The following is a 15,075-nucleotide window of genomic DNA, read 5'->3' on the forward strand; positions in this document are numbered from 1 at the left end:
GTCTGATTGAAACCGTATGAACTTGGCCCTCGCTAGCTGAGGCCAAGCCTTGAGAGCATTGAATATCGCTCTCAGTTCCAGAATATTTATCGGTAGAAGAGATTCTTCCCGAGACCAAAGACCCTGAGCTTTCAGGGATCCCCAGACCGCGCCCCAGCCCATCAGACTGGCGTCGGTCGTGACAATGACCCACTCTGGTCTGCGGAATGTCATCCCTTGTGACAGGTTGTCCAGGGACAGCCACCAACGGAGTGAGTCTCTGGTCCTCTGATTTACTTGTATCTTCGGAGACAAGTCTGTATAGTCCCCATTCCACTGACTGAGCATGCACAGTTGTAATGGTCTTAGATGAATGCGCGCAAAAGGAACTATGTCCATTGCCGCTACCATCAACCCGATCACTTCCATGCACTGAGCTATGGAAGGAAGAGGAACGGAATGAAGTATCCGACAAGAGTCTAGAAGCTTTGTTTTTCTGGCCTCTGTCAGAAAAATCCTCATTTCTAAGGAGTCTATTATTGTTCCCAAGAAGGGAACCCTTGTTGACGGGGATAGAGAACTCTTTTCCACGTTCACTTTCCATCCGTGAGATCTGAGAAAGGCCAGGACAATGTCCGTGTGAGCCTTTGCTTGAGGAAGGGACGACGCTTGAATCAGAATGTCGTCCAAGTAAGGTACTACAGCAATGCCCCTTGGTCTTAGCACAGCTAGAAGGGACCCTAGTACCTTTGTGAAAATCCTTGGAGCAGTGGCTAATCCGAAAGGAAGCGCCACGAACTGGTAATGTTTGTCCAGGAATGCGAACCTTAGGAACCGATGATGTTCCTTGTGGATAGGAATATGTAGATACGCATCCTTTAAATCCACCGTGGTCATGAATTGACCTTCCTGGATGGAAGGAAGAATAGTTCGAATGGTTTCCATCTTGAACGATGGAACCTTGAGAAACTTGTTTAAGATCTTGAGATCTAAGATTGGTCTGAACGTTCCCTCTTTTTTGGGAACTATGAACAGATTGGAGTAGAACCCCATCCCTTGTTCTCTTAATGGAACAGGATGAATCACTCCCATTTTTAACAGGTCTTCTACACAATGTAAGAATGCCTGTCTTTTTATGTGGTCTGAAGACAACTGAGACCTGTGGAACCTCCCCCTTGGGGGAAGTCCCTTGAATTCCAGAAGATAACCTTGGGAGACTATTTCTAGCGCCCAAGGATCCAGAACATCTCTTGCCCAAGCCTGAGCGAAGAGAGAGAGTCTGCCCCCCACCAGATCCGGTCCCGGATCGGGGGCCAACATTTCATGCTGTCTTGGTAGCAGTGGCAGGTTTCTTGGCCTGCTTTCCCTTGTTCCAGCCTTGCATTGGTCTCCAAGCTGGCTTGGCTTGAGAAGTATTACCCTCTTGCTTAGAGGACATAGCACCTTGGGCTGGTCCGTTTCTACGAAAGGGACGAAAATTAGGTTTATTTTTTGCCTTGAAAGGCCGATCCTGAGGAAGGGCGTGGCCCTTACCCCCAGTGATATCAGAGATAATCTCTTTCAAGTCAGGGCCAAACAGCGTTTTCCCCTTGAAAGGAATGTTAAGTAGCTTGTTCTTGGAAGACGCATCAGCCGACCAAGATTTCAACCAAAGCGCTCTGCGCGCCACAATAGCAAACCCAGAATTCTTAGCCGCTAACCTAGCCAATTGCAAAGTGGCGTCTAGGGTGAAAGAATTAGCCAATTTGAGAGCATTGATTCTGTCCATAATCTCCTCCAAAGGAGGAGAATCACTATCGACCGCTCTTAGCAGATCATCGAACCAGAAACATGCGGCTGTAGCGACAGGGACAATGCATGAAATTGGTTGTAGAAGGTAACCTTGCTGAACAAACATTTTTTTAAGCAAACCTTCTAATTTTTTATCCATAGGATCTTTGAAAGCACAACTATCCTCTATGGGTATAGTGGTGCGTTTGTTTAAAGTGGAAACCGCTCCCTCGACCTTGGGGACTGTCTGCCATAAGTCCTTTCTGGGGTCGACCATAGGAAACAATTTTTTAAATATGGGGGGAGGGACGAAAGGAATACCGGGCCTTTCCCATTCTTTATTAACAATGTCCGCCACCCGCTTGGGTATAGGAAAAGCTTCTGGGAGCCCCGGCACCTCTAGGAACTTGTCCATTTTACAAAGTTTCTCTGGGATGACCAACTTGTCACAATCATCCAGAGTGGATAATACCTCCTTAAGCAGAATGCGGAGATGTTCCAACTTAAATTTAAATGCAATCACATCAGGTTCAGCCTGTTGAGAAATGTTCCCTGAATCAGTAATTTCTCCCTCAGACAAAACCTCCCTGGCCCCATCAGACTGGGTTAGGGGCCCTTCAGAAATATTATTATCAGCGTCGTCATGCTCTTCAGTATCTAAAACAGAGCAGCCGCGCTTACGCTGATAAGTGTTCATTTTGGCTAAAATGTTTTTGACAGAATTATCCATTACAGCCGTTAATTGTTGCATAGTAAGGAGTATTGGCGCGCTAGATGTACTAGGGGCCTCCTGAGTGGGCAAGACTCGTGTAGACGAAGGAGGGAATGATGCAGTACCATGCTTACTCCCCTCACTTGAGGAATCATCTTGGGCATCATTGTCATTATCACATAAATCACATTTATTTAAATGAATAGGAATTCTGGCTTCCCCACATTCAGAACACAGTCTATCTGGTAGTTCAGACATGTTAAACAGGCATAAACTTGATAACAAAGTACAAAAAACGTTTTAAAATAAAACCGTTACTGTCACTTTAAATTTTAAACTGAACACACTTTATTACTGCAATTGCGAAAAACATGAAGGAATTGTTCAAAATTCACCAAATTTTCACCACAGTGTCTTAAAGCCTTAAAAGTATTGCACACCAAATTTGGAAGCTTTAACCCTTAAAATAACGGAACCGGAGCCGTTTTGAACTTTAACCCCTTTACAGTCCCTGGTATCTGCTTTGCTGAGACCCAACCAAGCCCAAAGGGGAATACGATACCAAATGACGCCTTCAGAAAGTCTTTTCTAAGTATCAGAGCTCCTCTCACATGCGACTGCATGTCATGCCTCTCAAAAACAAGTGCGCAACACCGGCGCGAAAATGAGGCTCTGCTTATGCTTTGGGAAAGCCCCTAAAGAATAAGGTGTCTAAACCAGTGCCTGCCGATATTATTATATCAAAATACCCAGATAAAATGATTCCTCAAGGCTAAATATGTGTTAATAATGAATCGATTTAGCCCAAAAAAAGTCTACAGTTTTAATAAGCCCTTGTGAAGCCCTTATTTACGATCGTAATAAACATGGCTTACCGGATCCCATAGGGAAAATGACAGCTTCCAGCATTACATCGTCTTGTTAGAATGTGTCATACCTCAAGCAGCAAGAGACTGCACACTGTTCCCCCAACTGAAGTTAATTGCTCTCAACAGTCCTGTGTGGAACAGCCATGGATTTTAGTGACGGTTGCTAAAATCATTTTCCTCATACAAACAGAAATCTTCATCTCTTTTCTGTTTCTGAGTAAATAGTACATACCAGCACTATTTCAAAATAACAAACTCTTGATTGAATAATAAAAACTACAGTTAAACACTAAAAAACTCTAAGCCATCTCCGTGGAGATGTTGCCTGTACAACGGCAAAGAGAATGACTGGGGTAGGCGGAGCCTAGGAGGGATCATGTGACCAGCTTTGCTGGGCTCTTTGCCATTTCCTGTTGGGGAAGAGAATATCCCACAAGTAAGGATGACGCCGTGGACCGGACACACCTATGTTGGAGAAATAAACGTTTTTTTATCACAGTCAACTACAATCTCACAGCTCTGCTGTGAGTGATTACCTCACTCAAAACAAGTTTTGAAGACCCCTGAGTTCTGAACTGGATCATGCAGGGAAGACAATAAACTTCTGACTGAATTTTTTGATGCGTAGCAAAAGCACCTCTCCCCCTCACACATAACAGTGAGAGAGATCAGTAAACTGTCATAAATTAAATAAAACGACTGCCAAGTGGAAAAAAATAGTGCCCAAAACATTTTTTTTCACCCAGTACCTCAGAAAATTAAACGATTTTACATGCCAGCAAAAAACGTTTAACATTAATAAATTGAGTGTTATTAAAAAGCCTGTTGCTAGTCCCTGCAAATTAGGCTAAAGTCTTATGCATACAGTATAATTCCAGTGAAGTGCCATTCCCCAGAATACTGAAGTGTAAAATATACATACATGACAGCCTGATACCAGTTGCTGCTACTGCATTTAAGGCTGAGTTTACATTATATCGGTATGGCAGAATTTTCTCATCAATTCCATTGTCAGAAAATAATAAGCTGCTACATACCTCTTTGCAGATTAATCTGCCCGCTGTCCCCTGATCTGAAGTTTACCTCTCCTCAGATGGCCGAGAAACAGCAATATGATCTTAACTACTCCGGCTAAAATCATAGAAAAACTCAGGTAGATTCTTCTTCAAATTCTACCAGAGAAGGAATAACACACTCTGGTGCTATTATAAAATAACAAACTTTTGATTGAAGGTATGAAACTAAGTATAATCACCACAGTCCTCTCACACATCCTATCTATTCGTTGGGTGCAAGAGAATGACTGGTAATGGCAGTTAGGGGAGGAGCTATATAGCAGCTCTGCTGGGTGAATCCTCTTGCACTTCCTGTTGGGGAGGAGTTAATATCCCATAAGTAATGGATGATCCGTGGACTGGATACACTTAACAAGAGAAAGTTCCTTTCCCTCCAGTAACAGTTGAGATAATAGAATCCAACTGAGAACCAAATAATGTATTACCCTGGAAAGAAAGGGAAAGCAGAGTAGACTTAGAAGACATATCAGCATTCCAAGTTTTAAGCCATAAAGCTCTTCTAGCTAAAATAGCTAGAGACATATACCTGACATCAACTCTAATGATATCAAAGATGGCATCACAAATAAAATTATTAGCATGTAGAAGAAGAATAATAATGCTATGAGAATTATGATCTGTTACTTGTTGCACTAAAGCTTCCAACCAAAAAGTTGAAGCTGCAGCAACATCCGCCAAAGATATAGCAGGTCTAAGAAGATTACCTGAACACAAGTAAGCTTTTCTTAGAAAGGATTCAATTTTCCTATCTAAAGGATCCTTAAAGGAAGTACCATCTGCCGTAGGAATGGTAGTACGCTTAGCAAGAGTAGAGACAGCCCCATCAACCTTAGGGATTTTGTCCCAAAATTCTAATCTGTCAGATGGCACAGGATATAATTGCTTAAAACGTTTAGGAGTAGTAAATGAATTACCCAAATTATTCCATTCCCTGGGAATTACTTCAGAAATAGCACCAGGAACAGGAAAAACTTCTGGAATAACTACAGGAGATTTAAAAACCTTATCTAAACGTTTAGATTTAGTATCAAGAGGACCAGAATCCTCAATTTCTAATGCAATTAGGACTTCTTTAAGTAAAGAACGAATAAATTCCATTTTAAATAAATATGAAGATTTATCAGCATCAACCTCTGAGACAGAATCCTCTGAACCAGAAGAACCATTATCAGAATCAGAATGATGATGTTCATTTAAAAATTCATCTGAAAAATGAGAAGTTTTAAAAGACTTTTTACGTTTACTAGAAGGAGGAATAACAGACATAGCCTTCTTAATGGATTTAGAAACAAAATCTCTTATGTTATCAGGAACACTCTGAGTATTAGGTGTTGATGGAACAGGTAATGTAACTTTACTAAAGGAAATATCTGCATTAACAAGTTTGTCATGACATTCAATACAAACAACAGCTGGAGGAACAGCTACCAAAAGTTTACAGCAGATACACTTAGCTTTGGTAGCTCCAGCACCAGGCAGCGATTTTCCAGAAGTATCTTCTGACTCAGCTTCAACATGGGACATCTTGCAATACGTAATAGAAAAAACAACATATAAAGCAAAATTGATCAAATTCCTTAAATGACAGTTTCAGGAATGGGAAAAAATGCCAGTGAACAAGCTTCTAGCAACCAGAAGCAATAAAAAAATGAGACTTAAATAATGTGGAGACAAAAGTGACGCCCATATTATTTTAGCGCCAAATAAGACGCCCACATTATTTGGCGCCAAAAATGACGCCACATCCGGAACGCCGACATTTTTGGCGCAAAAACGTCAAAAATGACGCAACTTCCGGCGACACGTATGACGCCGGAAACAGAAAAAAGAATGACGCAATAAAATGAAGCATTTTCAGCCCCCGCGAGCCTAACAGCCCACAGGGAAAAGTCAAATTTTAAGGTAAGAAAATTTTTTTTTATTCAAATGCATTATCCCAAATATGAAACTGACTGTCTGAAAATAAGGAATGTTGAACATCCTGAGTCAAGGCAAATAAATGTTTGAATACATATATTTAGAACTTTATAAAAAAGTGCCCAACCATAGCTTAGAGTGTCACAGAAAATAAGACTTACTTACCCCAGGACACTCATCTACATGTTGTAGAAAGCCAAACCAGTACTGAAACGAAAATCAGCAGAGGTAATGGTATATATATAAGAGTATATCATCGATCTGAAAAGGGAGGTAAGAGATGAATCTCTACGACCGATAACAGAGAACCTATGAAATAGACCCCGTAGAAGGAGATCACTGCATTCAAATAGGCAATACTCTCCTCACATCCCTCTGACATTCACTGCACGCTGAGAGGAAAACCGGGCTCCAACCTGCTGCGGAGCGCATATCAACGTAGAATCTAGCACAAACTTACTTCACCACCTCCATAGGAGGCAAAGTTTATAAAACTGATTTGTGGGTGTGGTGAGGGGTGTATTTGTAGGCATTTTGAGGTTTGGGAAACTTTGCCCCTCCTGGTAGGAATGTATATCCCATACGTCACTAGCTCATGGACTCTTGCTAATTACATGAAAGAAACCTTGCTGCCAGATGGCGAAAGACAAGTGCACACTCCTGAGACTACCCAGGATTACTTTTTAACAAAGGATACTAACAGAACTAAGAAATAATGATAAAAGTAGTAAATTGAAAAGTCGTTTAAAATGGCATGCCCTATTCAACCCATTTAAATTCAGTTCTGACTTACTGCACGTTTAAAAAAATAATGAGCGAGACATATTTAAGTACACGTTTATAAAAAATAAACCGTGCATCTTTTTTTCTTCATAAAGCCTTTCTATTAATTTGATATTTTTGAAAGTAAAGTGCACAATGTTCTTTTGAGGAAGATAGATGTGTTTGAAAATACATAATAGAAATGCCCCTGCATTTATGTACATGTGATGTTGCAAATCATATAGAATTTAGGATCCTGTTAAAATATAATCTGGAGAAAAAAATAAAGGTCCACACAACTCTATTATTGAAACAACAGCTGAGTATAAATCTTCCAAAGTGAAGTGAATAGAAAAACATGTAGTGCCAGAGGGTACAAAATACAATTACAATCATATAGTTTATTTTCTATTTATTGTAATTACATATATTGTATTTTAAACCCTTTGGCATTCAGATGTGCAACAGTAGTAAATCAAACTATTCTTTGATTCGCTGTAAAACCTTATGAGACAGGTGTGTACTCTTGCTAGGGTATCTAACCATTAAAGGAACAGTAATCACTTTGGGATTGTAATATAAAAAAGTCTAAATTAGGCTAAGTAAAACAACTTTGCATTATACTTTTATTATTTATTATCCCCCTTTCCCATAGATCTCCCTAATTTGTTACCTTATCGCTTTGTTAACACGACAGTAGCAAGTCCCATCTTCGCAAAATTTTTTGGAAATAATAGTAATAAAACTCAGTGCTTTTTACAAACTTGCATTTTAGCAAATTAGTGCTGTTTCCTGCATAACTCAACTGTAGTGAGCACACTGTTATCTATAAGGCACACATGAACTAGCAGTGGCTTGCTGTGAAAAGCTTTTAAAATGCATTGAGATAAGAGGCGGTCTATAGTGGCTTAGAAACAGTCAGATATTTAGAGATTTAAAAGGGTTTAAAGTATGTTAATATAACAATGATGGTTGTGCAAATCTGGGGAATGGGTAGTAAAAGGTGTTTTAAATTTTGAAGTTGAGTGTACCTTTAAGCTTTCTTTTTTAGTGTAACAACTGCCCCTTTGTGTTATCTCAACCCTATTAACATGACATGTCTGTCCACTATAAGGCTTTTTAGTAGATATGAGAGAGGGGGAAAAAGGCTTGGGAAAATATGAAAGGAAAAAAATAAATAAATAAATAATACTGGTTTCTTTTTGTTTTTTCTTTTTTTTTAAAGAAATTTGTCTTTATTATTAATAAATTTCTTTCTTTCCGGATATGGATAGTTCACAACGACATTCAATTACTAGTGGGAATATCACTTCTGGCCAGCAGGAGGAGGCAAAGAGCACCACAGCAAAGCCGTTAAGTGTCACTCCCCTACCCATAATCCCCAGTCATTCGACCAAAGGGAAATGGAAAAAGAACACAAAGGTGGAGAGGTGCCGGAGGTTTAGTAAAAAAAAAAATAACTATCTTAATAAAGGGTGGGGTCATGGACTCTCCATATCCAGAAAGAAATTTATACGGTAAGCATACATTTTGTTTTCTTTCCTAAGATATGGAAAGTCCACAACGTCATTCAATTAGTAGTGGGAACCAATACCCAAGCTAGAGGACACAGAATGAACAGAGAGGGAGAACAAGACAGGAAGACCTAAATAGAAGGCACCACCGCTTGAAGAACCTTTCTACCAAGAGAGGCCTCAGCCGAGGCAAAAGTATAAAATTTGTAAAATTTGTAAAAAGTATGCAGAGAGGCCCAAGTTGCAGCCTTGCAAAGCTGTTCCACAGAAGCTTAATCTTTGAAAGCCCAAGAAGAAGAGACGGCCCTAGTGGAATGAGCTTTAATTCTCTCAGGAGGCTGCTGTCCAGCAGTCTCATAAGCAAAACGAATCATACTTCTCAACCAGAGGGAAAGAGAAGTAGCCTTCTGACCCTTACGCTTTCCTGAGAAACAAACAGGGAAGAAGACTGGTGAAAATCCTTACTCGTCTGTATGTAGAATTTTAGAGCATGCACAACATCCAAGTTGTGCAACAGACGTTCATTATGAGGAGGATTGGGACAGAGAGAAGGAACAACCATTTCCCGATTATTATTTCTATCCGAAACCACTTTAGGAAGAGACCCCAATTTAGTACGAAGAACCGCCTTATCCGCATGAAAGATAAGGTAAGACGAATCACACTGCAAAACCGATATTTCCTAAACTCTCCGAGCAGAAAAGATAGCAATAAGAAACAAAACCTTTAAAGATAGCAACTATTGGCTCAAACGGAGCCTGCTGCAAAACTTTAAAAACAAGATTAAGGCTCCAAGGAGGAGCAACAGGTTTAAACACACAGGTCTGATAAAAAGATTTGACATCTGGCACATCCGCCTGACGCTTGTGTAAAAAAAAATAGATAATGCAGAAATCTGACCTTTCAGAGAACTGACCGACAACCCTTTCTCCAGACCTTCCTGGACAAAAGACAAAATTCTAGTAATCCTGACCCTACCCCAAGAGTAGACCTTAGATTCAAACCAATTAAGGTATTCAAGCCATATCTTATGGTTAATTTTTCGAGTAACAGGCTTGCAAGCCTGGATCATGGTCTCAATGACCGACTCAGAAAATCCGCGCTTAGACAGAACTAAGCGGTCAATCTCCAAGCAGTCAGCTTCAGAGAAACTAAATTTGGATGGAGGAATGGACCCCGAGTTAGAAGGTCCTTCCTCAGAGGCAACCTCCAAGGCGGCCGAGAAGATATATTCACTAGGTCTGCATACAAGATCCTGCAAGACCATGCAGGAGCTATTAGAATTTGTGATGCTCTCTTGTCTGATACGAGCAATAACTCGTGGAAGGAGCGCAAACGGAGGAAACAGGTATGCTATACCAAAATCCCAAGGAACCGCCAGAGCATCTATAATAGTGGCCTGAGGATCTCTTGACCTTGAAAGCTTGGCATTCTGCCGAGACGCCATCAGATCCAACTCCGGCACCCCCCATTTGAGGGTTAACCTGGAGAACAACTCCGGATGGAAAACTCACTCCCCGGGATGAAATGTTTGTCTGCCCAAGAAATCCGCTTCCCAGTTGTCCACTCCAGGAATGTGGATGGCAAATAGACAACAATTGTGAGCTTCAAACCCTCTGAATAATCCGTGCCACCTCCTTCATGGCTAAGGATCAGAGCCATCAGAGCATTGTAAAATCGCTCTCAACTCCAAGATGTTTATGGGGAGAGCAGACTTCTCCCAAGTCCATAGTCCCTGCGTCTTTAACGAGACCCAGACTGCTCCCCAGACTAGCAGGCTGGCGTCCATGGTGACAATCACCCAGGAAAGTCTGCGGAAGCATGTGTCCTGAGACAGATGGTCCTGAGAAAGCCACCACGAGAGTCTCTTGTCGACTGGTCAAAATCTATCTTCTGAGACAGATCCGAATGGTCTCTGTTCCATTGTCTGAGCATGCATAATTGCAGAGCTCTCAAATGGATTCAAGCAAAGGGAATGATGCCCATGGAAGCGACCATCAGACCAATTACCTCCATACATTAAGCCACTGATGGCCAAACAGAAGACTGAAGAGAGAGGCAAGAGGAAAGAATTTTGGATTTTCTGACCTCCGTCAGAAAATTTTTCATAGAAAGAAAATCTATTATAGTCCCTAAGAAAACCACCCTTGTAGCTGGAACAAGGGAACACTTATCCAGATTCCCTTTCCAACCGTGGGAACGAAGAAAAGACAACAAGATCTCTGTATGAGAGTTTGCTTATTGAAAAGATGGCACCTGAACCAATATTTTGTCCTGGTATGGCTCCACTGCAATTTCCCGGGACCAGATCACTGCCAAGAGAGTCCCCAGAGCCTTTGAGAAAATTCTGGGAGCAGTGGCATAGCCAAACTGAAGAGCCACAAACTGAAAGTGTTTGTCTAGAAAGGCGAAATTTAGGAATTTGTGATGATCCCTGTGGATGGGAACATGCAGATACACGTCCATAAACTGACCCTCTTGGACCAAAGGAAGAATGGAACAAATGGTTTCCATTTTGAAGGACGGTACCCTGAGAAACTTGTAGAGGCACTTTAGGTCTAAAATGGGTCGAAAAGTTCCCTCTTTTTTTGGGAACCACAAACAGATTTGAATAGAATCCTAGACCCTGTTCCCTTAATGGAAATGGAACAATCACTCCCAGGGAGGAGAGGTCGTGAACGCAGTTCAAGAATGCCTCTCTTTTTACCTAGTCTGCAGATAATCTTGAGAGGTGGAATCTGCCACTGGGAGAGAAAGTTCTGAATTTTAATTTTGTAACCCTGAGATACTATGTCCACAGACCAAGGATCTGGGACATCTTGTCTCCACGCTTGACAAAACAGGGAAAGTCTGCCCCCCAACTTGATCCGAACCCGGACCAGCGGCAGACTTTTCATGCTAACTTGCTATCCCTTAATCTAAAACTAATCTAAATCTTTAATCTAAGAGAGGAAGACTTTTGACCTTTGAAGCTACGAAAGGAACGAAAATTACTTTGACGTCCTTTGAGTCTGTTCTTCTTGTCTTGCGATAGAAAAGACCATTTTCCACCCGTAATATCAGAAATTATTTCTACCAGACCAGGTCCAAACAAGGTCCCCTTGTAAGGAAGCGCGAGAAGCTTGGACTTAGAGGTAACAGTTAAGATTTTTGCCACAATGCCCTGCGGGCTAAGACAGTGAAGACAGACACCAGTCTAATAACTTGCATGTTAGCATCAGAAATAAATGAATTGGGTAGTTTGAGAGCCTTAATCCTATCTTGTATCTCCTTCAAAGGAGTCTCTACTAAAAATGATTGAGACAAGGCGTCACACCAAAAAGGATGCCGCACTTGCTACTGTGGCAATACAAACTGCAGGTTGCCATTGAAGACCTTGATGAACATATATCTTCTTCAAATAAGCTTCCAGCTTTTTGTCCAAAGGATCCTTATATGGGATCGTAGTTCTTTTAGGCCCCTGTGCACCAGGAATCTTTAATGGAGTCCACAACAGGAAACATCTTTTAATATACGGGGAGAAAGGAATCCCTGGCTTCTCCCATTCCTGTGAAATAACCTCTGTCACGTGGTCTGGGACAGGAAAAACTTCCACAGAGGAAGGAACATCATAGTATTTATTAAGTTTACTAGACTTCTTAGGGTTGACAACGACAGAAGTATCGTAGTCGTCCATAGTAGCCAATACCTAATTTTACAGTACACAAAGGTGTTCAAGCTTAAATCTGAAGTTTACTCCTTCAGTATCAGATGAAGGAATAATACTGTCTGAATCTGAGATTTCACCCTCAGAGGTTACAATAGCTTCAATAGCGGCCTTCAGCTCTTCTGCATTGTTCGGTCTCATGTCTCATCTTTCTCTTGGCAATGCCCCATAGATTCTCTATGGGGTTCAGGTCAGGCGAGTTTGCTGGCCAATCAAGCACAGTAATCCCATGGTCATTGAAACAGGTTTTGGTGCTTTTGGCAGTGTGGGCAGGTGTCAAGTCCTGCTGGAAAATGAAGTCAGCATCCCCATAGAGCTTGTCTGCATAAGGAAGCATGAAGTGCTCCAAAATCTCCTGGTAGACGGCTGCTTTGACCCTGGACTTAATGAAGCACAGTGGACCAACACCAGGCAGATGACATGGCTCCCCAAATCAACACAGACTGTGGAAACTTCACACTGGACTTCAAGCATCTTGCAGTGTGTGCCTCTCCATTCTTCCTCCATACTCTGGGTCCTTGGTTTGCAAATGAGATGCAAAATTTGCTCTCATCAGAAAAGAGGACTTTGGACCACTGAGCAACAGACCAGGTCTGTTTTTCTTTAGCCCAGGTAAGACGCTTCTGACGTTGTTTGTTGTTCAGGAGTGGCTTGACAAGAGGAATACAACATTTAAAGCCCATGTCCAGGATCCGTCTGTGTGTGGTGGCTCTTGATGCACTGACTCCAGCCTCAATCCACTCCTTGTGAAAGTCCCCAACACTTTTGAATAACCTTTTCCTGACAATCCTCTCCAGGCTGCGGTCATCCCTGCTGCTTGTGCACCTTTTTCTTCCACACTTTTCCCTTCCACATAACTTTCTATTAATGTGCTTTGATACAACACTTTGGGAACATCCAACTTCTTTTGCAATTACCTTTTGAGGCTTTCCCTCCTTATGGAGGGTGTCAATGATGGTTTTCTGCACAACTGTCAGGTCATCAGTCTTTCCCATGATAGTGATTCCTACTGAACCAGACAGAGACCATTTAAAGGCTCAGGAACCCTTTGCAGGTGTTATGGCTTAATTAGCGGATTAGAGTGGGACACTTTGAGCCTAGAATATTGCACCTTTTCACAATATTCTAATTTTCTGAGATTGTGGATTTTGGGTTTTCATGAGCTGTAAGCCATAATCATCACAATTATGACAAATCACGGCTTGAACTATCTTGCTTTGCATGTAATGAGTCTCTCTCATATATTAGTTTCACCTTTTAAGTTGCATTAGTTAAATCAATTAAACTTTTGCACAATATTCTAATTTTTCAAGTTTCACCTGTATATACAGAGTAACCAACTCTGGCTTTCAGTACCATGGGCAGCAATGTGTTAGGAAACAAAGCAAGGACTACCTCACAACTTCCTAACTGCCTAAAAGCCCCCACTACTCTACTGAAGAGATTGACGTGGACTCAGCTAAACCTAAATGCTTGCTTGCAGGGAAAAGTACCTGAAAAAGGAATTAATTTCTTCAGACACCAAACTTCACCTCCTCCATTGACAGAGGCAAAGATAATGACTGGGGATTATGGGTAGGGGAGGGACACTTAACAGCTTTGCTGTGGTGCTCTTTGCCTCCTCCTGCTGGCCAGGAGTGATATTCCCACTAGTAATTGAATGACGTTGTGGACTCTCCATATCTTAGGAAAGACAATATGTATACTATTACCTTTGTCAAAAAGCAAAACTTTGCTTGTGAACTAAAGGCTTAGGAAGTTTATATTAAAAGTAGTCTTGCCTAACATCTTTGCATAATCAGCTAAACAAAGATCCCAATATAAAACTGCTGGCTTGGAGCAGTAGCATTATCTACTACTTGAACTTTATTTAAAGGGACACTGAACCCATTTTCTTTCATGAGTCAGCTAGAGCATGCAATTTTAAGCAACTTTCTAATTTACTCCTATGATCAAAATTTCTTCATTCTTTTGCTATCTTTATTTGAAAAATAATGCATCTAAGCTAAGGAGCCAGACAATTTTTGGTTTAGTACTCTGGACAACACTTGTTTATTGGTGCATTTATCCACCAATCAGCAAGAACAACCCAAGTTGTTCACCAAAAATGGGCCGGCTTCTAAACTTACATTCTTGCCTTTCAAATAAAGATACCAAGAGAAAGAAGAAAATTTTATAAATAGGAGTATATTAGAAAGTTGCTTAAAATTTCACGCTCTCAATCACCGAAGAAAAAATTTGGGTTCAGTGTCCCTTTAAGATTAAGCTGCTGCCCAAGATCCTCTGCTGCCCTGAAGATGATCATGCCCCCCAAATGAAATACTGTGTTAAAACATTTCTATTGACAAAAAAAAAAAAAAAGTGTTGTCAAATTTGGCCAAAATAAACAACCCCAAGAACTAATTTTGTACTAAATAAAATAAAGAATTTTCCACAATAAATGATTCAGACAAAATTATTTTTTGCATCTATTAAATTATCTGACACTTGTTCTAAATATTTATTATGATGCAAGTTAATTATGTGATGAAGCTATACACCTGTACAGATAAATACATACATACATTTACACACATGGGTTTCTGGATACCTACTCGTTGAGCTCGCTCTTTCAGTTCTTGCTCTTGTGCCAAAAAAGCTTGCAACCGATCACGCACATCTAACAGCTTCTCAGGGTTAATTCTGAAATGTAAATCATATGAAGAGAATTAAAATGACTTAAAAAAATAATTCACAATTATGTAATTCAGCAGTATAATCTAATTCAATT

The 15,075-nt window shown here is 40.8% G+C and overlaps 1 protein-coding gene across 1 annotated transcript in view; it reads right to left on the reverse strand.

Annotated features, from left to right (window-relative positions):
- The window catches only part of DDX10 (DEAD-box helicase 10), an 856,778-nt gene that overhangs the window by 653,945 nt on the left and 187,758 nt on the right, over positions 1-15,075 (reverse strand). Inside the window, exon 11 of the mRNA XM_053708541.1 lies at positions 14,900-14,987. Within this exon, the coding sequence (XP_053564516.1) occupies positions 14,900-14,987 (88 nt within the window). The remainder of the gene's footprint in view (positions 1-14,899; positions 14,988-15,075) is intronic.

Source organism: Bombina bombina, chromosome 3, assembly GCF_027579735.1.
Source record: "Bombina bombina isolate aBomBom1 chromosome 3, aBomBom1.pri, whole genome shotgun sequence".
In the NCBI taxonomy this organism is placed as follows: domain Eukaryota; kingdom Metazoa; phylum Chordata; class Amphibia; order Anura; family Bombinatoridae; genus Bombina; species Bombina bombina.